The 25078-nt window shown below is 37.2% G+C and overlaps 1 protein-coding gene across 1 annotated transcript in view; it reads right to left on the bottom strand.

Annotated features, from left to right (window-relative positions):
• Nucleotides 1–4612: 4612 nt before the first annotated feature.
• Nucleotides 4613–25078, bottom strand: part of GRID2 (glutamate ionotropic receptor delta type subunit 2) — a 1513083-nt gene continuing 1492617 nt past the window's right edge. Inside the window, exon 16 of the mRNA XM_012437708.2 lies at nucleotides 4613–8350. Within this exon, the coding sequence (XP_012293131.1) occupies nucleotides 8192–8350 (159 nt within the window). The 3' untranslated portion in view covers nucleotides 4613–8191. The remainder of the gene's footprint in view (nucleotides 8351–25078) is intronic.

Raw genomic sequence — 25078 nt, 5'->3', positions numbered from 1 at the left:
TGGCTGTATTTCCTGGGCTATCTCCAGTAAAAATATTTTATTTTGGGTTCTTCTAAAAGTAGATAGTTAGATAAGGATTTAGGTTGTGGTAGAACGAACAGTTGCTTTTAAATGGGGTGTTAAATTGTACATAATTGTATTCTATATTTAAATATTTGATGGTGTGCATGCTAATAATCAGTTTTTTATATTACTTTTAATGGCGAACAATTAGTTATTTATACAACTTTTAATGGCAAAAACTGCAGTTACTTTTGCAGCAATCTAATATTTCTTCTTGTACAGACTACATGAAAAAATACATTCCAGATGAATTAAAAAGTAAATCTAAAAGCACAAAATTATATATATATCTAGAATATAAGGTAGGTAATCATTGAACTGATATCAGGCTGATTAAGGGAATTCTATGCCCAAAATTGCTAGAAGAATTAGTAATTCAGTAATTAATTTAATAAATTCAATAACATTTATAATTAATACTTTTAGTAATAACCATAAATTATAGTAAATTATAACAAAAATAATATTTTTCATGCATAAAAATTACAGAAGTTAAAAGTAAATGACAAACTGGAAAAATATCTGCAATTAATCTGACACACAGTGAGTTAATATACATCATGTAAAAGGAACTATTAACTTTGATAAGAAAATGAATAGCTCCTGATAGAAAAACAGCCAAAAGATAAGAGTGGGTAATTCGTGAAGGAACAGTAAAAATGGTACATAAAGATGAAAAAAGTATTCAAACAGGAAATGCAAATTAAAACAATAAGAAAGTTTCAGTTAATCGTTTCAGACTGAACACATAGATGCCCTTCTCAAACACCATTAAAAAAGACACGAGGCCAGGTGCAGTGGCTCAGGCCTGTAATCCCAGCACTTTGGGAGGCCAAGGCAGGCAGATCACCTGACGTCGGGAGTTTGAGACCAGACTGACCAACATGGAGAAAACCCATCTCTACTAAAAATACAAAATTAGCCTGGTGTGATTTCGCATGCCTGTAATCGCAACTACTTGGGAGGCTGAGGCAGGAGAATCGCTTGAACCCAGGAGGCGGAGGTTGCAGTGAGCTGGAATCCTGCCATTGCACTCCAGCCTGGGTAACAAGAGTGAAACTCTGTCTCAAAAAAAAAAAAAAAAAAAAAAAAGACACCAAAGGCATAAATGCAGAAAACAAAGGGAATGGCTGCAGAGACAGTAACAAATCAAAATGTCAACAAATCTTTACAAAATGGAACCAGATGGACAAGTGATAATCCACTTAGCAGAGCTGAGACAGCCTATACCTTAGTCTGTAGGGAAAGCCAAAGAGAAAAAGATCACTTCCTGCCCTAGCTCCCTGAAGATGCTCAGCTGTTGGAGGCACCAGGTATCTCTGAAGGCAGGGGCGAGGGAAAGGTTGATGGAAGACAGATTGCAACCTAATGTTGCTATTGCTGTGCAAGCAAATTGGAACATTTCTGTATTCTAAGGTTTCTTTGTTATGTCTCTCCATTCTAAATTGAGCCCTGCTCCTTTGAGAAGTAGTAAACAGTAGTGGTTCCTTCATTTATTCACATCGAAACTTCCAAAATATTTTCATATACATTGTTGCAATGGAGACAATTTTTAAAAATCTGTTTTGAAGACAGAATCCATATATATTACGGCCATGATAAGGCTACAGCAGCCATATTCTTGGCATTACTTGAATGTACATCACAGAATGCCTCTTTGGGTGGAAGTTTCTGAGTAATAATTCTGATAATCAACTTAGAAAAATATTGTGTCAGTTCTCTGAAATATATTGTGGAAAACAAATCCAGAATGTATTAAATGCATGTGTATTAAGCATTCTTTATGTCTACAACAGAATACAACCAGGCAAATTTAAGATTTAACTCTTGTGTGGGGACCAATATTTAACATCCTTAAAGAAAAGAACTTTCAACCCAGAATTTCCTATCCAGCCAAACTAAGCTTTATAAGCGAAGGAAAAATTAAATCCTTTGCGAACAAACAAGTACTTAGAGAGTTCACCACCACCAGGCCTGCTTTACAAGAGCTTCTGAAAGAAGCACTATACATATAAAGGAACAACCAATATCAGCCTTTCCAAAAATATATCAAAAAGAAAAGAACATTAACACAACGAAAAATTTACACTAACTAATGGGCAAAACAGCCAGCTAGCATCAAATGCCAGTATTAAAGTTATATATATTCTAATCGGATAAAAAGCCAAAACCCATTGCTATGCTGCATCCAGACCCATCTCATATGCAATGATACACAAAGACTCAAAACAAAGAGAAGGAGGAAGATTTATCAACCAATCAGAGAGTAAAAATAAACAAATAAATAAAAAGCAGGAGATGCAATTCTTGCCTCTGATAAAGTAGACTTTAAAGCAACAAAGAGCAAAAGAGGCAAAGAAGGACATTATATAATGGCAAAAGGATCAATGTAACAAGAAGAGCTAATGATTTTATAGATCAATGAGACAGAAAATTAACAAGGACATCCAGGACTTGAACTCAGACCCGGAACAAGTAAACTTAATAAACATTTATAGAACTCTCCACTTCAAATACATAAAACATACATTACCACCTCACACCTATTCCATAAGTGACTACATAATTAGAAGTAAATCACTCCTCAGTAATCGCATAGCATTTTATAGGTTTAAATGAAATATTGGTTGGCTGCTCGTTTGTTATTTTCTTCCCTTATTCCTTCCTGTTTACATCAAGTATAATTATTGGTATAAAAGAGGTTTTCAATACCCATTACTAAACTGCATTCTAGCCTGGGCAAGAAAGCAATACTCCCATTCTCTCTCTCTCTTTCTCTTCCTTTTTCCTCCTCTTCTTTATTCTTTTTCTTTCTTTCTTTCAAAAAAAAAAAAGATTTAACTCTTGTTAAAAGCTGAGATGCTTCCAATTCTGTTAGACTGAAGACGAGGTTCCTTAGTGTGACCTCTAAGACTCAGCATTGCTTGGTTGCTTTATGTATTTCACCTCTTACCATTCTTACATTTGCTTTCAGGGCTGTAATCACTTGAACCTGCTTTCAGGTTTTATTCGCATTTCAGTTCTCAGATGAGTGTTCTGGGTCCCTCAGAAAAGCTTTATACTCCCCACTTCTATTTTCCCAACTTCTGCTCTTTGGTCTTACTTCAGCTCAAGCTTTATCTCTTCCAGCAAGCCGTCTAAACTTGGTTAGGTTTGTCATACACACTCCTCATAGCTTTTTCCTTTCCTCAGGAATTTTCCTCGGTTGGTAACTACACATTCATCGGTATGATTGTTGATGTCTTTCTCTGAGCCCAGAATGTGAACTCCATGGTTTTGCTCACTGTGTTATGTCCATTGCTTAATGCAATGTCTGGAACATGGGTGGTATTCAATACAAGTTGAAAAAAAAGAATGTTTTCAGGGAGTTTATCCTTTTCTTAGTAGTTGCATCAAAGAATAGTTTACTTGCTACCAAAGTTTGACCTATTTAAAAAATTCTCTGTGTTGACTTTTAGCTTACAGATATTTAGTTTTGTTTGTGGGCAGAGAAAGATGGGGAATTTGGGATTATATTTAGAGTAGGTGCTGCTGTAACAGATGATAATATAGCTTGCTGGTATAAGTTGTATGTATTCAGTTCAAAATAAATTCTATTAAGTGAAGAATTCCTTGACCATTCTGGAATATTGACTGTAATTACTAGCTAGCATCTATCTGATTCACATACCAACAGATACTCTGTTAACATTGAAGAGTTCTCTATAAATTCTGGGTTTTATAAAGACCATGAAATAATTCAATAGACAAGAACAGAATCCACACGAAAGATTAAAAACCAGTTGTAATTTACTAAGCAGTCAATTTAAGCCTAACTATATATTTGGCACATTGGAAAAGATACACAGCAGGATTCCTTTGTTAGTAACTTCCAGTCTCTCCTGCTATGGTGCTTATGGAACTGTCTCTCCTGGTTGAGCGTTCAGATTATTTTCTTCATTCTTAACCCAAAGTCTGTACTCCACCTACTTCCTTTATTTTCCACAGTGGTTCATGCCTTACCAGGTTCAGTTAGAACAATCACTTAAAAAAAGTCCTTGTTGCCAATAGCAGAGAGCTCCTAGTCTGTTTGAAAGTGTGCAGAGTTCAGACTTTAATTACAGAAACTTCCCCACTCTCCCCACCATTGTGTCTACTGGCCCAGTTCCATCTACTGCTGAAACTTCTAATGTGAGTTCTCTGAAAAGCCTGGCACTCTCCCCAGCTATGGGGAGTGGCTGGTCTCTGCATTCAGCTACCTCTTTCTGCAAAATGCTGCCTGTATTATTCCTTTCCATCCTGAGTGTCTGTCTCTCACTGGGCAGACTCTGCTTCTGATGCAGCAGTGGGAGAGTTGCTTGCCTCTGACTTTTGAAAGAGAGGTACCACTTGCAGATTGATGCTAACCTGGAATGTTCACTGTGTGTCATTATCAAATGTCACCTTGGCTACCCTTGCCTGGTGTTTTACCATAATTGTTCGAGCTCACTTATATGCTATCTATGTTAGAACATCATCTCCCTCTCATACAGCTTTGGGAAAGTAAGTCCAGACAAACTATCAATTAAAGTAATTTATTTTTATTACCAACTTTAAACACGAAAGAAGGAATTGGATTCAATCAGGGAAATTCTTTATTGACAAAATTTTATTGATAAAATAATCTATCAAAGATTCATGAAAAAAATTAAAAATCTCTGAAAAAGAAAATTATATCAACCAAGATAGTAAAAAGTATGTCTGTGGGTAAGGAAGAGTTTTCTATTTGGGGCTGGTTATGTAAGCTACATCAGTAATACCAAGGATTTCACTTCTGAAAAAGAAACTAGAATGCAGCACTGCAACCTACAAGAAAGGCTACTGTACAACAAACATCATGTGGCTGGAGGTGACTCCATCCCCTGCCCAGTCTTATTCACTCTGGTACCTATTCTAACATCTTAATTTGGTTCCCAACTTGGATCTGTCTATTCTCCTTTCTCAGCTACCATGACCTGGAGATCGTCTTGTTTCAATGCTTGGTCTGTCATTTCAGCAACAGCTTTTCTTCCTGGCTTGGGCCTGCTCTTTGCTGGGTCCTTTGGCTCAGTGCCTTTGACCTTGGGTGGCGGTTACTCTGAGTCTCTCTGGCTCCCTTCCCATAGCAAGTGGTGGTTGTAAACCATAATATAAGACACTGTTTTAAATTGTTAATCTTTTTTAGGTATTAAAATTAACTTTTAATATTATAGCCATAGGAAAAAGTCTGGGAATTGCTCAGTTCACTGAATTGGTGCATCAAGTCGAGCATTCTGACATATAGCAGGAAGGAAATTGTGAATGATTTTCCATTCCATTTGAAAATATTTTGGAAACTGATATAAACAATGAAATTTTTTTCTTATAATTTGCCTTCCTTGCTCTAGGCAGCTGAGGAATGAATTGTAGTTGAAATTTTCTATTTTAGGTTTAAGGCCTTATTACAAAGCTTCTCAGATGCCAGTTCTATCAGATCTTTTGTACATAGTCATCATTCTATTCACTCAGGATAACTTTCACAGCAACTTTATGTTATTCCTGGAGATACATGCTAATACGGCCTTAGTTTCGGATAAGCATGTGTATTCTAAGTTGAAAGACCACACTTTGTTTAAAGGATTGCTGGGTATCGGTATCATGGCTCCCTGGGTACTCTAAGCTTCCACACAGGACTGAAAGAGTCAGGGTTTTAGCTTGGGATATATTAGGGACTGGTCCAGTGAGAATGAATTCAAATTGGATCAGCCAATCAGAATGCATATGAAATAATCAGAAATGGAAGGCCAGGCTAGGCTTGGTCAAGTGGATAAGGTAGGAAAAATGGTTTCATTCTTCATTGTGTGGATGTTTGTGTGTTTGTGTGTATGTAAGGGGAACATATGAGATTTTAAAGCCAGAAACACATCGTATCATAGGTCTATTAAACAGACAGGGAGTCAACAAATCAAAAATCAGAGGTGCAAGAGTCAGGTTGGCCTCAGGGATAACTGCTAAATGAAGAAATGTGTCACCGAATCCTTGCTTTAAATGAGTGTCTAGGAATCTCCCTTGGTGGCCCAACTATTACAGGTCAGGCAGTCAGGGATGGCTTGCATTTTGTTTAATGGGGTCAGTGTCTCCTTTAACCAATCTTCTTGCTCTATTTTCAGAAGCATGCTCTTTCCTGGAATGGCTGGTGACTCCCCTGGCAGCCAGAAAGAACCAAGATGATTTCCTGAACCACTGCAGTCTGGTTAGTTCTCTGGGGTCAAGAATGGGTTCTCTGGGGACAATCGTGCATCAAGAGGGCTGGCTGGTATCCAAGTCCAGTAGTATGTTAATGGTGGAATGTCTTTACGGCAGTAGAGCCCCAGTTTCGGTCCTCCGGATTACATCCTTGTCGTTCTGTGAGGTATCAGAATTCCCATCTGAAACTAGATATCCAGGAAGGCATGTACTTCATCTTCTTTGTACCATTCACTTGTTTGGGGGTGGGAGGTAGGAACGGAGTGGGCAAGAGTACATCCTTCAGGTGAATTATAGTATTGTATTTGGTAGGGAGGACAAAGAACCCATGGAAATGGAGTGATTAAAAGTAACAAAGTTTACAAAGTGCTTTCACATACATTTCACTTGATTCTCACAACAACCCTGTGAGGTAGGTACAGTATATAACGTTTTTACTTTTATTTTGCAAAGAATGACACCAAAGACCAGAAAGTTTAGGTGATTTGCCCACAGTCACGATAAGCACCAGGACCCAAACTTGAAGCTATGTCTTCTGACTTCACAGCCTAATTTTTACCCATGAGCAGCTACAACTTGAGGGTTATCAGTTTGATGACATAACAAGGAAGGTGCTCAGTAAGTGAACATCTAACTTGTTTAAAAGTCAGATGATTTAGAAATAATACATAAGTAACAAGAACCCATGGGATCAGTACTTGTGGGGGCTCCCCCTGGACTGCTGCTTGTTGGCTTTAATCTCGTGGGTTGCTTTGGCATAATAGAAGATCACCTGTGCATCAGCTTGGGCAACTGGGATCTCCCTGGGTGCTTAAGGAATAGAGATGAGGGAATTCTTGTGGCCATGATGAGCCTCATCATGCTGTTTAATCATCTGGATTCCCCATTGGAATGCAGACGTCTTAGGAAAAGGATTCTGACTGATTCATCATTGTATTCCCAAAATGTAACACAGTGCTTGGCACATCGTGGTCCTCAATAAAAATTGACTGAGTTCATGAGGGGCTGGGATGTTTCATATGATGCTTCCCTATTTTACTTGTAAAATATGTTTTGCATTGAAGAGGTATTATAAATGAACATGGAAGTGGGTAAAGGAAAACATGGTTATCTTAGTTGTGGGCAGTATATACAGGCACTGCAATTCCAGGGTGTAATCCTACGATCCAAGTGATCTTTGTTTACAATGATGCAAGTACTAAGTGTGGATTCAAACTGGAGGCTTTATATTAACCAGAAATCTATGCAAAATATAGATGTTTGATGGCTGTTGGGGATAAAGGTAATGTCCCTTGCTGTGGAGGAAACTAGACCATTTTGGTAAGTATGACAATAATATTGTTTTAGAAATATGGAGATAATTCTGTAATAAAAGCCTCCAAAGATATTTAACCACAATCACCAGTGATTCAATGAGAGTTGGAAAAGGGCTCTGTCTTTTTCTGGTTAAGTTCTGCCAAGGCACATCCTCCTTGGTTCTTCATGTCTCCCTGGATCTTTGGCCATGAGAAGTCCCAAGACCCAGGGTTTAAAATCGTGCACAGATAGAAGCTGAGGACAAAGCTACTGTGGTACAGACTTGGACCTCAGTGTGAGTGCTCATGATCAGGACACCTAGGCAAGAAGCCCACTGCACAGAAGCATCCTTCTAAGGCTAATGGGCTGGTGCAGGCAAGACCCATGACCTGTGGCTGAAAGCAGCAGTCCTGTTGTCACTCCTTTATGAGTGGATTACAGCAAGGAATTTCTGTGTGTCACAACCTGGTGAGGTCAGTTTCCTTGAACTGGTTAGGAGTTTTAAATTTAGGAGATACAACATTAGCTCACCAGTTTTGAGTACAGGATCTAATGGGTCCTGAAATCAGTAAGGTGGGAAACAGATCAGCAGCTCTTGGGCTGGGAGAGGTTATGGGTCATCCAGGGGTCCTCCCATTTGTGATGATTGATGCAGGCCATGACCGGATGCCTGGCTTCTCCAGGTATTGCTGCCAAGTTTCAAACATGGCCTTAATGGCCAAGCATTCCTTCTTTCAGACATTGTAGTTTCATTCTGCAGGGATGATGCCTGTGGGGAAATAAAGCATAAGGTCACATCGAGGTTGAGTTTAGACAAAGTTTGGCTGTCCATGGTTCTATCACTACTTCTAAAGCATTGACTCCACCTTAAATGTCCATCATAAACAAAGTGGAGCATGATGACAGCTGATGCCTACCTCCCTCCCAGGTAGGGCTTCACAGGTTTTCTGGACCCCAGGCAACCATCAAAAACCAGAGCATATTGGCTGCTGGTTCAATAGAACCTGTTTCAGGAAGGGCTCTAGGGTTAATCTAGGTCTGGATTAGGATACTTTGGTAGTTTAGACTGGATAAGTCCTTCGATATCTTCACCAGAAAATAAAGTCAGTATTGCTCTCACCTGGAGAGTCAAGAGAGAATGCTACCAAAGTTGGTGTCGATATACAGTCACACATAAAATCCTGGAGTCTGTTTCCTTAGATCTTGAAATCTTACATCTTGACTTTTAGTTATTGGTTCCAGACTATGCATAAACTTAAAACGCTAATGATTAATAATAAATATATAAACTGTACTATGTTTATAATTACTAATTAAATTTGATTTTGTCAAATGCATTTTAGCCTACCCATATGAATGTATGCTCTTTTTTTCCCCTTTTTTCAGACTCTCACTCTGTTGCCTAGACTGGAGTGCAATGGCGAAATCTCAGCTCACTGCAACCTCCGCCTCTGGGGTTCAAGCAATTCTGTCTCAGCTTCCTGAGTAGCTGGGACTACAGGTGCATGCCACCACGCCTGGATAATTTTTGTATTTTCAGTAGAGATAGGGTTTTACCATATTGGCAGGCTAGTCTCGAACTCTAGACCTCAGATGATCCACCTGCCTTGGTCTCCCAAAGCGCTGGGATTACAGGCATGAGCCACTGCACCCAGCCAAATATATGCTCTTAAATAAGAAAATTCCCTTTTTCTTGAAATGTAAGGAGTAGATGGCATATTTCAGCCATTAAATAATACAACTGAAAACTATAGATAAACAGCAGGAACCTTGAATGTGGACACAAACTGTGAATCTTAACTTAGGCCTGCCTCGGAAGTGATCAGTGTGATCCTTACCTCTATGTCCTTGTTAGGAGAACTTGTGCCTAGGTTTCATGTTTATGAAAATCTTTGCTAATGTTATAGGATTTAGAAAAGACTGGATGTTTCTAATTGTGTTAGTGGATTGACAGCACTTACCAGCTGATTGAGTCAACCAACCAGTTATTTCAGCAAATAATTGGACTGAGCTAAGTGTAGAAATCAGTTCTAAAACCTTGGAAGACACCAGAATTCCCAAAGTAAGTTCTGTGAACACTAATTTCAAAAATGGTTTTCTCATTGGGTACATTTGGGAAACACTGCATTTTATCTACCTCTATTGAAGATTTAATTACACAAGTCTTAAAGGGTTTGAGAAGTCCAGTACTAAATAATTTATTTAACTATGTTTAAGTCAATATGTCCCAAACATTTCAATATGAACTTAAGTTTTTGAGTAATGTTTATTAGCATCTTTACAACTGGTGCTACATAAAACCAGTTTTAGGGAGTTTTAGACTAGCATGCAGTGTGAAGAAATACTCATTTGCAAAATTTACACATTACCAAAAATAAATTAAGCAATTACTAAATATGTATTACTGTAATTGTGTTAAAATTAAGCTGGGTACTTTGGAAAATAGAAAACGCACTTCTATACAACATAAAGTCTGCCCTTAATAGGCTCATAATCTGGTTGGGAGACATATCTATCATACATGAAACAATATCAACCACCTAAAGATTGCAAATAACCAAGTGCTAAGCTAAATGATTAAGACTAACAGATGCAGTAGTTCCAGAGAGGGAGATAAAGTATTAGAATAATGAAAAAAGAAATCGTGGAGGAGGTAGGACTGGTTTTATGGCGTGCCTAGGCTTTTGAAAGGTTGAGGGCAGTTTTACTTGAGGGGACCTATGACTCCAAGAAACAGGAAGTTGTGCAGCAAACAACTCTCTGCTGTACTAAAATCATTAAATTCTAATATATCTTAAGCACTTCTTACCCATGAACAGAATGTTACTGTAGTATGGTTCTCTTTCATTTGTCCCATACAGTCATACAATGCATAAGGATGTTTTGATTAATGACAGACTGTATATATAATGGTGGTCTCATAAAATTATAACAACGTATTTTTACTGTACCATTCCTATGTTTAGACATGTGTAGATATACAAATACTTACCATTGTGTCACAGTTCCCTGTAGTATTCTGTACAGCGGCATGCTGTACTGGTTTGTAGCTTGGAGCAATAGGCTATATTATATAACCTAGGTGTGTAGTAGGCTATACCATCTAGGTTTATGTGAGGATATTCACTCTGTGATGTTCACATCTTGACAAAATCACCTAAGGACGCATTTTTCTGAATGCACCCCCATTCTTAAGCAACACATGGCTATTCTTCTATTAGAGTTCTTACCTGGTGTATTATAATGAGTTGTTTAATTGTCTGTGATAGTCTCATTGATGGTAGGGACAATTTTTAATTTATTTTTTCATCCCATTTTTAGATCCTAAGGAACACCATGATGTTCAGGGGCTTCATGGTAGGCAACACTGACCTTAGGGCTGGCTTGTAAAGCCTGCAAAGTGAAGGACCCTCAGGATTCTGAGGGTCACATAAAGGGTATGCTGTGCTTTTCTTCCTTTTCTCCCTAACTTTGAAGATATAGGAACTGTACAGCCAGGAAACGCCACGCACCTGGGGACTGGATGCAGTGTGATGATGGTTGTAGTTTTCTACATTGTTTTTACTCTTTAGGAAAGTCTTTTGCCTGCTTTTTCAGTTGTTGCATTCACACTTTGCAGTGGCCTAAATGCTAACAAGAAAAAGGTAAGCGGTTTTAAAAAAAGGAACCACATAAAATCATGTGGTAAATTTGTGTGGTTTATTTGAAAAAGGTGTGGTTTTGAAGGGAGAAAAAACTTGGACCACAACTAGCGACATTCAGAACTGGTACTCCTGCTTAATTTTTCTTTATCGATTCTACTTTTTTCTCTCTTTGTCTTTCTCTCAAGACAGGTTTTTAGCATAATTGTTTATATAAATAATACTGAAATGATATAATTTTATTTGATAATTACTGACATGCCACAGTATCAGAGTTGAGTGTGATTGCCCTCAAATTATAAATTATTTGAAAATTTTAATTCTTTTATTTGCTTATGAAAATGGAAGAAAACCAAAACAGAGGAAAAGTCTGTAAATGAGTTTAAAGATCACTGTAGTCCCTTCAGGCTACAAAATTCCACTGCATGTATATAGAATGTGGGGATTCTACCTTTTGTTTTAGACTGCTGGCCAACTGAAACACTTTATATGTTCAAACAAGGTCATTGGAGCAGAGCCTGGCCTAGTCTACTAAGAAAATTTGATACACTCACCTAAATGTGCTTATGACCTTTTGCACAGGGGTTTGTCAACAAGAATATACTTTAAAACAGTACATGGGGTCAGAATTTGGGGGTCTTATTTTCAAAGACGGAATTAGTATAGACTCGGAAAATATTTCCATTATTCCTTTAGTTATTTGGACCCTTGACATGTAATTATGGTTTTTATTTATCACGGAGGATTTATCTTTTTGCAGAAATTTTGACTATGAGTTTTTGCCCTGAAATATAAAACATGCATAAAACATTGCAAGTAGAAATTTAAAATCTCACATGCTTTAGGATAACAACTACAGAAGGTGCAATATAGATACTTCAGTAAAGATGTTAAAGCAATGCACAGTTTGAAGATTTTGATATAAACACTATAGAGGAGTTACACAAAAACCATGCTCAATTGATTTACTTGGGACTTTAGTCATTTGTGTTGCAAAATGTTTTCTTTAATTCTTGTGAGGTAGTAGTAACACCTCATGAAATCTGCTCCTTTTTATGTTCAATACATCTCTCTTTCTCTCTCTGTAACACACACACACTCACACACATGCACGCACTCTCACACATAGAGTCAAAGTCAATGGCAGTGGGTGGTTTATGTCAGGGCTGGTTTTGACGCCCCCCTCACAGAATAAGATAAATGTAAGTGATGAAGAGCTCCTGGGGTTGGCTGAACTCATTTTGTATTCAACACTTTGCCTGGCCTCTTTCTCATCTCTTTATCCCTGTCTTTGTATGTTCAAGCCTACTTGAGTTTCTTTTTTCTTTTGTAGAACTTGGTTCTTTTGATGTGTTTCAGGGCACGCCCTGCAGCAAAAAGAACTTCCCAGGAATCGGAAACATAAGCACACAGGTCTGAAACAGCTACTGTACAAAAGACAGAAAGCTTCAGGCCTTGATGCTGGATTTTCTGTCTCCCTCAAAATATCAAAACATGTAAGAGGGGGCACACATGCAATATAGTCTACATACAGGATTTTAAAGGGCTATATGCTGTATCATTTAATTGCAGAGTAAGGATTGGGTGAGATTTTTAATGTGGCTTGAGCCGCTCATATGATATGTCTACAGGCATTTGTATATTGATTAGTTTAACCAAAATTTCCCTATAATTATAAATGAATTTGTTTCTGTTTTACTGCTAGTATGACATCAATGTATCTGAGCTTTTCAATAGTGCATGGTCCTTAACTATCTTATTTCTCTTCATTACTTTCCAATTAAAAATGTGAGAAAGTGCAGTGCTTTAACTATTTACTTGTCTATGAAGTTGCAAGAAATGCTGCTGTAAGTATTGTAAAACTACTGTTAGAAGGCATTATCTATATTATTAATAGAAAGTCTACATAGAAAGGGGAGTTAATTATTTTATACCCAATATCAGTAAATCCATTTGTGTAAATTAAAAATATTTAATAAATGGTGTTATATTTTAAAGTCTCTGTTTACTCACATATCATACTTTATGTGACAAATCATTCAGGACTATGTCATTGAATTAGAACTTGGAACTGGAAATAAAAAAGAAAATAAGAAAAAGTGCAGTTTGTTTACACGTATACAAACTTATTCACCTTAAAACTTTCAAATTAAACTAAATTTTAAATAATTGTTAAATTTAATTTTTGCTCAGGTTTCTAAAATACACTTTTATTTTAAAAACTAAAACAATGGAAAAGGAAACAACTAGGAATTTGGTAATTATCTGGTTTGCTTAATTGGTTTGGAAAATCAATCTATATAAATTAGATGAATTGCTTACTTTACAATTGAGTTCTGTCTCATGCATGTATATTGCCAAGCTTACTGAAAAAATAATTTGTTACTAGCTAAATAATAGATCAGGAAAAAAAAAATAGAAATTTCACCAATAAACAATTGATTATTTTCAATTAAATTGATTCAGTTTAATAGGGGTACTGAGCACTAGTTATGTCTCTGTGCTAATGACATTACCTATTAACTGCTAGGAAAATAATTAGCAGTAAGATTGAATTCACTCAGTGTTTCCAGCATATTTTATACTTAGGTCCAAATAAGCCAGTTAATTGCCGCAATTCCTTTTAACTTTGGTGTCTATATCTACAACTTAAAAGAAAGAGAAAATTGATTCAATCATTCAAATATTGATTAAATACATGTTTTAGCAGTAATAATAATTTTAACAAACTGGGAATAATCATAAGATACATTTTATCACTACAATGTCTCTTCTTTGATAATAGTGAAAGGGATTCACAATACTATCTGGAACATTTAATGGGGGCTTTCTTAATTTAAATAAGAACAAACTCTTTAATACAATACAAATACATGATTAGAAAAGAAGTATTTCTGTCTCTCTGATGCAACATAAGCTAATCCTGTTTCTTTTCTCAGTGCTACCTACATATCTCAAAATTGGGTGTTTCCAAATTGTTCGATCCAAACTTTGATAAGATACGTGTCAGACTTTGAAACACTTTTCAGCTCTGTGGTAGTGACTGCCCACAAAGGGTCATATCATTTTCCCATCCTCATTTATGAATGTCAGTGAAAGCCACAGTTCTGAAGAAGCAATGCACAGAATCTCTCTGTTTACACAGGATTGCTGCGATTACACTACATCGTGCTGACTGTCATATCACGTATTTTATTTGGGCTAGAAAACTTCTCTTGCCATGGTTACCATGGTTTCCTACCTCTTTCCGGCGAGGCGTTATTGCCAACCTATAAAATTACACAGGAATTAGGCATGTCAGGTATTAGACCAACTCCTACTCAACGTATTAACCCTAGCCCAGCAAACATAGGAAATTTTATTTTTAAAAATATGCAACACTTAAGAGAAATTTAGCCTTTTAAATGTTTTGATGCATTATACATCTAGTGATGTTTTCATTTATTTGATTCATGAATAAAATAAAATTTCCTTAGTATCTCACTGAAAATTATTATAGTCATGTTTACAGAAATCAGTAAAGAAAACAGACACCTATGAATTAAATATTTTTCTTTTTAAACAAAAACAAAACATAGCAATTTGATTAGAAATTAGTTGAGTGAATTCAGTTGGATTTTGAATTAAACTTTTAATTACATAAAGAACTAAAGGATATACTTGAGCTATCACATTTAGCTAAATCCTACTAATTGATTATCTTCATTGATTAAATATACCAGATAACCACATAGTCTCTGTTTCATTGATTGGAATTGTTCAATAATGTAATTATTAAAAATTTTAGTTACTAGCTAGCTTCCAAAAGTTTTATTTCTATTTATTTAAAAAAATCAATAGTCACTTGACTCATTTTAACACTTTCTGTTCTTCTCTTTTGATTCCCTCCCCTCAAATATGCCTACGTAGATATAATCTGAAGATTTTTGTATAAAAAAAAAAAAGGACGGGTGGACTGGCTGCAGTTCTGTAGTTTCCCCCTGAGCATATGACCAAGTTTTAGGGACTTTAGGGATTAACTATTCCAAATGTCTCATTTTACAAAGGAAGCATTCTTGGAGAGTTTATGATTTTTGGCATTCAAATCTGTGAACACAGTAGGCCCTCAATAAATGTTGACTGAAGGAATCAATTTAGAGTCACATAATAAATACAATACCATGGTACTTAACACAGTGCATTTGCAATGATTTATTTATAATAAATTTTTGTAAATACAATTTTTAGCCACAATAATACTGAGACAAAAGTTATTAATAGATCCTGTTAACTGTAGAAGCTATTTAACATTCAAGGAAACTGAGGTTGAGGATCTTTAAATGGTATACCCAAGATCAGCCAGCTAAGCAGTGGAAGAGCTGAGATCGGAACTCCTGTTTTCTGAGCCTCAGCGAGTAACCACTCTGCCATACGGCCTATCCCCTGCTTTTTTCTCTGTATTGTTTTTCACCATTCTTGGAATGTAAAAGACAGGGGAACTGGTGTTCTATATCTTTGTAAGCCTAGCTTGCTGCGTGATAAGAGTACTCAACCAATGGTTGCCACATGAACAAACCCAGGGTTCTGGCTTCCTGGTCCAGTTCTCTTTCAGTCACACCATGATCCATTCTGAGGGTGGAGGGTGACATTTGAGAAGGTAGAGAAAGACTGAAATCTCTAAAGCATAGAACTGCTTCAAATCATTTAAACAGGTAAAGTTTTTTCTGCGTTGTCAATAACACATAAGAGCAATTCTGCTTTTTAGATAAGAGTTAAAAAGGACAGATTTTTTTGGCAGTTTCTGGATGCATCTGCTACATACGTATGTAATATGACGTGCATAAATGCATGGTGTACTCACTCACCTGGATTTATACATGACTCGGGAATCCAACCACAGTCATTCCCGAGGTTCACATTTACTTTTCTCACAATTGCCCTCCAACCGGGTTTGTGTCAGGACCCTCGGTTCCTAAACACAGTCATCTTGTCTGGGAAGCTCCTCAGGACATGAATCCTGGTTATCTAGTAAGATGCTTATTGTCCCAGGCTGAAGGAAAAGTCTCTTCAGGTCTAATGGCTTTGCTATTTCTGATCATGTTTTGGAAATAAGATTATTTAGAAAGACTGTTCCCACACCACAGAGCCTCCCCTCCCCTCTGAGCTCCTGTGATCTCTTCAAGGTTCCCTTTTATTGATAGCACCCTCTCTCAAACCCACTGACCCCTTGTCACCCAGGATGGAGTACAATGGCACAGTCTTGGCTCACTGCAACCTCCACCTCCCAGGTTCAAGTGATTCTCCTGCCTCAGCCTCCCAAGTAGCTGGGATTACAGGTTCAGGGCACTATGCCAGGCTAATTTTTGTATTTTTAGTAGAGACAGGGTTTTGCCATGTGGGTCAGGCTGGTCTCGAACTCCCGACCTCAGGTGATCCACCTGTCTCAACCTCCCAAAGAGCTGGGATTACAGGCGTGAGCCACTGTGCCCAGTCTTAGTCTTCTGTTTTTTTTTCATTCTGGGGAAAATTTTTCTCCTTCTTCTCTCTTAATGCCTTTCAAATAACTCTCTGGTATCTCTGCCTCTCTAGAGCTAACATTATCTCTCTGATTAAGTTTTTACCAGAGACAGGAAAAGTAGCTGACAACTCTGCTCTCCCCTCTGCAAAATCTCCCAGGTAAAGAGACACACAGGGCCTTGACTCTGAGCTTGGAGGAAGGGAGGAAAGGAGGGAAAAATGCTGAAGCAGAACATAAATTGATATTTTAAAATTATCCTACCACAAATGCTTTTTGAGTCAACACGTGAGTGGTTCTGACACCAGCCACCATCATGATAAAATTATAATTGTAAATTTGCAGGGACCTTCCTTGGCATCTTTCTAAGAGCAAATCACTTCAGTATCTCTCCATTAATAGCTATGGAGACACATTTTTCTGCAGAGCCTCTAGAAAGGCAGCTCAGTTATAAGCTCAAGCACATCACAGGTTCTCTGTCCTGCAGGAACTCATTTGAGCTTCTAGAAAAGGAAATTTTATTTAAAATCATGCATTCGAAATAGGAATTTCCTTATAAAACCTCAAAAAAAAATAGTGTCTATTTTGACATGTAAGTGGAATTTTAACAGTATTACAGTAATACAGTCATGTGTCACATGACATTTTGGTCAATGATGGACTGCATATGCAATGGTGGTCCCGTGAGATTATAATCCCATATTTTTGCTGTGGCTTTTCTATGTTTAGATTCACAAATGCTTGCCATTGTGTCAACATTCAATCAGTAACATGCTGTACAGGTTTGTAGCCTAGGAGTAATCGGCTATACCATACAGTCTAAATGTGTAGTAGGCTATACCATCTAGGTTTGGGTAAGTACACCCCACGACGTTTACACAACTGTGAAATGACCTAACAACGCATTTCTTGGAAAGTACCCTGTTGTTAAATGATGCATAACTGTACATTAAATTGAATAGCTAAACACTCTTTGGAAGTACATTCCTATGACTGGCCAGGTGCAGGGGCTCACTTGATCCCAGCACTTGATCCCAGGCCAAGGCAAGTGGATCACTTAAGGTCAGCCATTCGAGACCAGCCTGGCCAACATGGTAAAAGACATCTTTTTAAATTTTACTAAAAATTAAAAAGAAATATGACCAGGTGTGATGGCGCATGCCTGTAATCCCAGCTACTTGGGAGGCTGAGGCAGGAGAATCATTTGAACCTGGGAAGCAGAGGTTGCAGTGAGCTGAAATAGCGCAATTGCACTCCAGCCTGGGAGACAGAGCAAGACTCTGTCTCAACAAAGAAACATAAAAAGAAGTACATTCCTATGACTGGTTCGTTCTGTGCCCTGTAATCTCAGACCAATCTCAAATCAAGTATATTTCAAGCTCCAGAGACGCCTTTTCTGATCACTCTACATAGATTCCCCTCTCCCTATCTCCAACTTCATTTCCTTTACAACCATTTCATTATCTAGAATTAGCTTCTGTGGTAGGCAGAATTCCAAGATGGGCTTAAAAATTCTCCCTGTGCTATATGAGTTATATATAATCCTCCCTCCTTGAGTATAGGGAAGACTTGTGACTCTAGTGGAGTATCACTCTTTGATTATGTCACTAATCAGTCAACTTTGAGTTAATCAGAAGTCAGATCATGGTGGTGGGTCTGACCTAATCAGGTGGTCCCTTCAAAGGGACTGGACCCTTCCAGAAATCAGAGAAATTTAAAGCCTCGGAGGACATCTGGAAATGGCCAGAATCTGAAAGGGAGCTGTGGGCAGCCTTAAGAGCCATGAGTGGGCCCCATGTCAAAAGCCAGTAAGAGAATAGGGGCCTCTGTCCTATCAGTGCAAGGAACTGAATTCTTCCAACAACTATGTGAACTTGGAAGAGAACACTAGGCTTCAGAAGGTGGCTCAGCCAACACCTTGACGTCAGCCTTGAAGGGTTGCCGAGTAGAGAAGAAACTTGGATTCTTCCACACACTTTCCCCAACTTGCTGCAGTCCATTTATTGCCTCATACTAAGCTTAGAAAGTCAAAACAATCTACGTGTGTTTTTCACATGAACCACTGCTGATAATATACGTGCATGCAAGACTTTTAACATCATACATATATTCCTGTGTAAATCACGTTGTTTCTATATCTCAGGATTAATAACATTTACAGAAGTTAAGAAGAAGCCTATACCTGCTCACCAGCTCACCAGAGTGGTAATAAAATAATCTTTAAAGAAATACAATAATTTTAATTAAAAAATATGCCAAGTACTAAAGTACAACTAAAAATGTTGTATTTCAATAAATTCATTGATACTTATTTCAAAAAGTACCAAGCTTAAGTTTAAATTGAAGAACTGTGTTCTCCAGCAAAATATACACTACTGCCTTTCCGTTTATCAGTTCTATCTCCTGTAATTTTTCACCTGATGGAAACCTGTCATTAAAGTGGAAGTTAAGCAAATGTATATGGTTCCTTTTTAAAAATAACATATAATACACACATACATAGTCTTTTTCTTCATGATGCTTCTATAAGTCTTTTTACTTTATTGTGATTTCCCAAAGTATTTTCCTTTAAAGATTTTTGTTGGTTTTGAATTTTTTCTACCTGTTATAGTCACATTACTATATACTACAGTAATAATGTATAATGTAAAGAAATTATTTTTGTGATACTGTTCAAAATATATCTGAGATTAAATATACCATAACTATGATTCTGCTCATTGTATCTCTTAGTTTTTTGTCTTTATGCTAAAATATCTTCTTACATGAAAAAATAGGTTACAGATATTTTAAACTCAATATGGAACTTAGTTGTCAATTTTGATCTACTAGACAATTACAGCTTGTTTTCTTAAGTAAATAAGGTTATAATAGTAAGTACTTCATAGGAGCACTTAAAGATGATACATGGGGAATGTGAAAGTTATTAGCTCTTCTCATCTGCCTCTCAGAATCTTTTCATCCTGAAGCTTTCTCCTGAGTCTTCCATTCGTGAAGAATATCCTAGTAGAACAACAGATGCAAGGAATTGTAAGGAAAGAAGGGGGGTGGGGAGAAAAATGAAAGAAGAAACTGGCTAGGCACAATTTATTTCTGAGGGAAATAATGTTCCTTAATATAAGTTGCATTATGCAAAACAAAACAAAAATCATCTGCAAGTTGACAAACTCTGCCAAAGTGCAACAGAAGTGAGAAACTGAGTTAGCACGCAACAGATTTAAGAAAGGCTCGCTGAGACGCTTTGAAGAAAGCAAGCGGCACGACCCCCATCCTCAGGCATAAATAAACTCCAAACAGACTCATTTGCCATGAAGGATGAGATGTGGAGGTGCCGTGGCGCCTGGGTCTCTGCCTCTCCACGACTCCTTTCCCTAAGTTGTTCTGGTGGGTTTTTGTGTCCCAAAGTTGTCCCTATGCAAACAACAGGTTGAATATTGTAGGTGTGGGTTATTAAAGTGTCCCTGGGACAATGGCAGTCTGTGTCCCATTTGTAACGCTTGGATTAATCTTTGGAAAGTGCACACAAAATGTGACATGATGTTGGCTTCAAACATTATTCAGTCTGCATAGCAGCAAATCCTGCCCTGTCTCCCTGGAAATAAAACTCCACAGACGTATCAGTGCCATCTAAAAGGAACCTATCATTTATGCTCAAGATTAGGGACACCCTGATAGAATTGTTAGGAGTTTGATTTTATAGTTTGGAGAAGCACTCGCAATGGAAACAAATTATACTCTATCAGCTCATTCACAGACTTCCTAAAGAAAGTCAGCAATCTGGTAAATCATATTCTTTTTTTTCTTCAGATGGGAGAAATAAAAAAGGCTTTATCTTTCAAAGATAATTCCACATTAGTTTAGGATTATAACACACAACTGATCCCTGAAAAGAGGGAAGATCCTTGGCATTTCACCCTTTGAATCTAATTTTTCCTTTTTGATTTTAAAGGTTCTGGAGGAGCGCTAAGAAACTGGGTGAGAAAAGCACGCCAAGAAGAGAGGGTGTTCATTGTATTTTCCGTTTCCTTACGTCCTTGGAGCTTCTGAAGCTTTGAGGCTTAGCTTCCTCTCATCGTACATTTGAAAATTCTTCTTGACTTATGTCTGTTCACAAAAGTACTAAGTAGCATCATGGGATTTGGGAAGGTGACCTCTCGGATCATTTGTTTTTGAGTGCATCTCAATATTACAATTTCAGAAGACACTTAGAACTAAGATAATAGAAATAAAGAGAGAAAGCATGTTAAATTATAGACAAGCATCAGTGATGGTTGAAATTCCCATAGAACCAAGTCAGGAAAATATGATCTGTAGTTTAGGACCAACTCCACACATAGGAGGAATTGGAAGTTGCCTAACAAAACACAGTTAGGCACAAAAGTCAGGGCGTTGTTCTAGAACAGTGGTCTTTAAAGTGTGCTATAGATCAACGCTTCTACATTTATTATGAGAATCTAATTGCTCTGAGGGTAATGTTTTTCTTCACTCTCTTAGGGAAGTAGAGCATCATCAAAGCCTGCTAGGCATGGCTTCTTTTAAACTCTGTGGTATAGATACTTTCTTACACAGCTTTTGTATGTGGATCGATTAAAGCACCAAAATCAACTGAATGCCGAGTCTTTGGTCTGAAATAGTCATCCATTTTTCTAATTTTTTGCCTTTTAATAAGTAAATTTTATAAATTTTAAGTTATTCAGTACATTCATGTTTCAAATGCTGCTTTAATTTGTTTGGCATAGTGGGAATGAGCATTAGGTTTTATTTAGGAAAAAACACAGTTTCCATTGAAAAAATAGGTTAAGAAGATGCTTATAAAGGACTATGGCTAAATTGCATATACATTGTTTCACAATTTACCTAGAAGAGGTGGGAAAATCTGTGGAGCCTCAAGTCCTAACTGGAGGAGTGGATGTGGTAGTGGGCAGAGGAACTGGTGGGACCCCCCAGCTGGGCACTCACAAATGACCATGAATTGTCCTCTCCTCCCGTCCATCATCCATCAAGACAACCCGGGTGAGACCGAGGCTGCACCATAGATCACAAATGCCCCTGTTGTATAGACTCCAAAATTGCACACGGCCTCTTTCTGATGTGTTCTCTTTCTTGGACTTCATTTTTCAACTGCTGTATGTCTATTTGGACCTGATGTTCCAATAGTTGGATTGATTTGTGTTGTCCTGACATTCACTTTATTCAGAATTAAAAGTGGGGTGAAAGGGGTTAGGGTTCCCAGCATGATTTTTGTTCTGGATCAGCCAAAGGTGAAGGAGAAGCAATGATAGCAATGTGGATGAGGAAGAAAATGGTCAATTCATAATTTTGCATTGGCCCAACTCAATTTTCAGTTTTCATTTGGGAGTGTAGGTAAGATGAAACCCAGGCTTCCAAGAAGAAAGTGGCTTAGTGAGATGAACAGAGCACATAAGAGACGGCTAGGTGTGGGGGATAATTAGAGGTGCAAATGTGTGTGTGTGGCCAAACTAGCCTCATAGCACCACTTTCAGTAGGAAAAGGCATTCTCACCAAAATAGGTGAAAGGATTAGAGAGGGAAGTGAGATTAGAATTCAGTTAACTTTTGCTGACAAAAGTCTTCGTTTTCTGATGATTTAGGCAGCGGGTTGGGGCTTGGAGGTGTCGTAAGACTATTTAGAAATTATGACCATATGAAAATAATATGGACAAAATATTGCCATTTCTTTTCATTTTTATTTTCATGAACTAAGAAAACAACAGAGACACAAAATACCACCATCACCTACTCTCAACCTTTTGAAAGTACACTGTAAATCATCTATATTTACAAGTTTCAGATACATTCTTTTACAAATAGTAAACATTAAAACAACCTAAAGGGCTTGAATGATGGGCTTATTTATCATTAAAGGGAAGAATAAAGTCTGTTTAAAATACTTTCTTTTCCAAAGAGGGCTGAGACTTCACACAATGCTATTTGCTCACAGGAAACAGAATTAAAGCTAAACTCTCGACAAATGATACCACAGCGCCACCATCTGGCTTTACAAAAGACAGCAGGGAGTCAGTCTGTACTGGAGGAGGAGGACCGTAAATGTTTTCTCTTTCCTGGTGAACATTTGGAGAAACAAAAAGAAGAGACTCTGTGTGACCCTGCAATTGTCATTACTTTGGCTAAAATTCACGGTGCAAGGAACTATCTTTATTTCCTTTTCTGTTTATATTTTAATTTGAAAAACAAACACAGTCTTAGTGATAAAACCTTTAAAAATGAAAATCTCCTTAAAGTTAGCAGTCTTTCTCTTTCACGGGCAACAACTATAAAGACTGTTTTTAGTCTGAAAAGTTTGTAATTTTACTGGTGGCTTGGTAGAGCTTCTATAAACAGACTTGCCTTACTAATTTTCACCTTGCCTTGGATATGATCTTTTTATAATGTTGCTGAAGCTTCCTTAAGTTCTTAAAGTTCTAGACATAGTCAACATAAAACATATTCCAATACATAATCAGCACAATTTTGACCCTGATGAGATGGTGCATATTTAAAAGTCTGCTTTAAATGCAATGGAATACAATGTATACTTCCAAAATCTGAATGTCTTAAAGTTCTTTTTTTTTTTAACTCTATATTACAGGTTTACAAGGTTGTACAAAATTGCTAAATAACAGGGTGACTAACGCATGTTTTCTTTTGTACATCTCTCTAAGAAAGATCTTTTAGAACTGAATTGGAAGGTAAAATATTAGCTTTAATTACATTTTACACTCTTGCAGCATTTATCTTTTATTACCACTTGCATTACCTTAAACAAATTTGTACAGAATAATAACATTAGAACTCTATTTTGAGCCTACTGTGAACAAAAAACTGTGCTAAGTGTTTTACAACTATTAAGGCATTAAATCCTTTTAGATGCCATGAGGAACGTTCTCTTATTATTTCTGTTTTATGGGAGAGGAAAATGAAACACAGAGACATCCAGCAACTTGCCTAGGGTAACACAGCTGACAAATGGTAGATGTGAACCCTGGCTTTGAGACTCTAATTTCTTTAGGATGACACTAAATCTGTTTTCTCAGGATATTCTAAAAACATTTAACATTTTATGTTCTTTCATATTATTGTTTTCTCTTTTTACATGAACATGTTAAATGTCAAAAGATTAGTTTTTAAAAATATTTTAAATATTTTAAATATTTCAATCATTTTATAGTTAAATACCATTTCTGGGGGCTAACCTAAAGAAGCAACCATTAGGTATACCTTTTCCCCTCTGTGGAAGAATGCATCATGTGCTTACAATAAATGACTTGGAAATGAACTTCTAGAAATGAAGTTTTTGTAAATCCAGGACTGCTTTTATTTTATGCTCTTTTCTATTTTAGATTCTAAGCAATCACTGTATATAATTATGTTGAATTAGTCATGCTCATTTTATGTAATCTGTCCTAAAAAGTGATTAAGAAAACTGTTGTTTATATTTTGGCTATGTACAGAGAAACTGTCCAATTTTCTTACTGAATCTGTTAGAATGCTTGGAATTTTCTGAAATTCTCTCTAGGGCAGTGGTCCCTGGCCTTTTTGGAACTAGGTTTTGTGGAAGATGGTTTTTCCTCTATGGATGGGTGTGGGGTAGAAGTGGGAGTGGGGGTAGGAGATGGGGTGGGAGGAGGTGAGGTAGGAGGAGTGGGATGGTTTGGGGATGAAATTGTTCCACCTCAGATCATCAGGCATTAGATTCTCATAAAGAGCGCCCAACCTATATCCTGCACATGTGCAGTTCGCAGTAGGGTCACACTCTTTATGAGAATCTAATGCTGATCTGACAAAAGGCAGAGCTCAGGCAGTAATGCTCACTCACCGCCATTCACCTCCTGCTGTGCAGCCCAGTTCCTGACAGACCGTGGACTGGTACTGGTCCATGGCCTGAGGATTGGGGACTCCTGCTCTAGAGGTTCAATTACTTCTTAAATTTACACTCTAACAATTTTAGGGAGTATGTGAATATTTAAATCTGATGTAAGAACTAGCCTCCAAAACTACTCAGAAACTGATCTTTCAAAATTGAAAAATGTTTGGTATGTCCCATATTATTCTAATGAGAATGGAAAAATATGAGGCCATTTGGATGTTTCCTACTGTAAATTCGGTCAAATGCTTTATGGGGAAAAAAAGGAAAAACGTGACACCAAAAATATTAGAAGAATGTACTTTTTTGTGCTGTATGCTGAACTGGAACATTAATTTTGACCAAGATTATGCTGGAGTTACTGGCTAAGTTACCGTTTGGTATATTAGGTAATAGCAAGCATTAGTTCAGTATTAGGTTAAGTATTCTATGAATTGATGTCACTGGGACATTAACAACTGCTTTACTTAAAAACACC

The sequence above is a fragment of the Aotus nancymaae genome, unplaced genomic scaffold, assembly GCF_030222135.1.
Source record: "Aotus nancymaae isolate 86718 unplaced genomic scaffold, 86718_ANA_hifiasm-v0.15.2.pri h1tg000006l, whole genome shotgun sequence".
Lineage (NCBI taxonomy): Eukaryota > Metazoa > Chordata > Mammalia > Primates > Aotidae > Aotus > Aotus nancymaae.
This window is presented reverse-complemented; position numbering and strand designations above follow the sequence as displayed.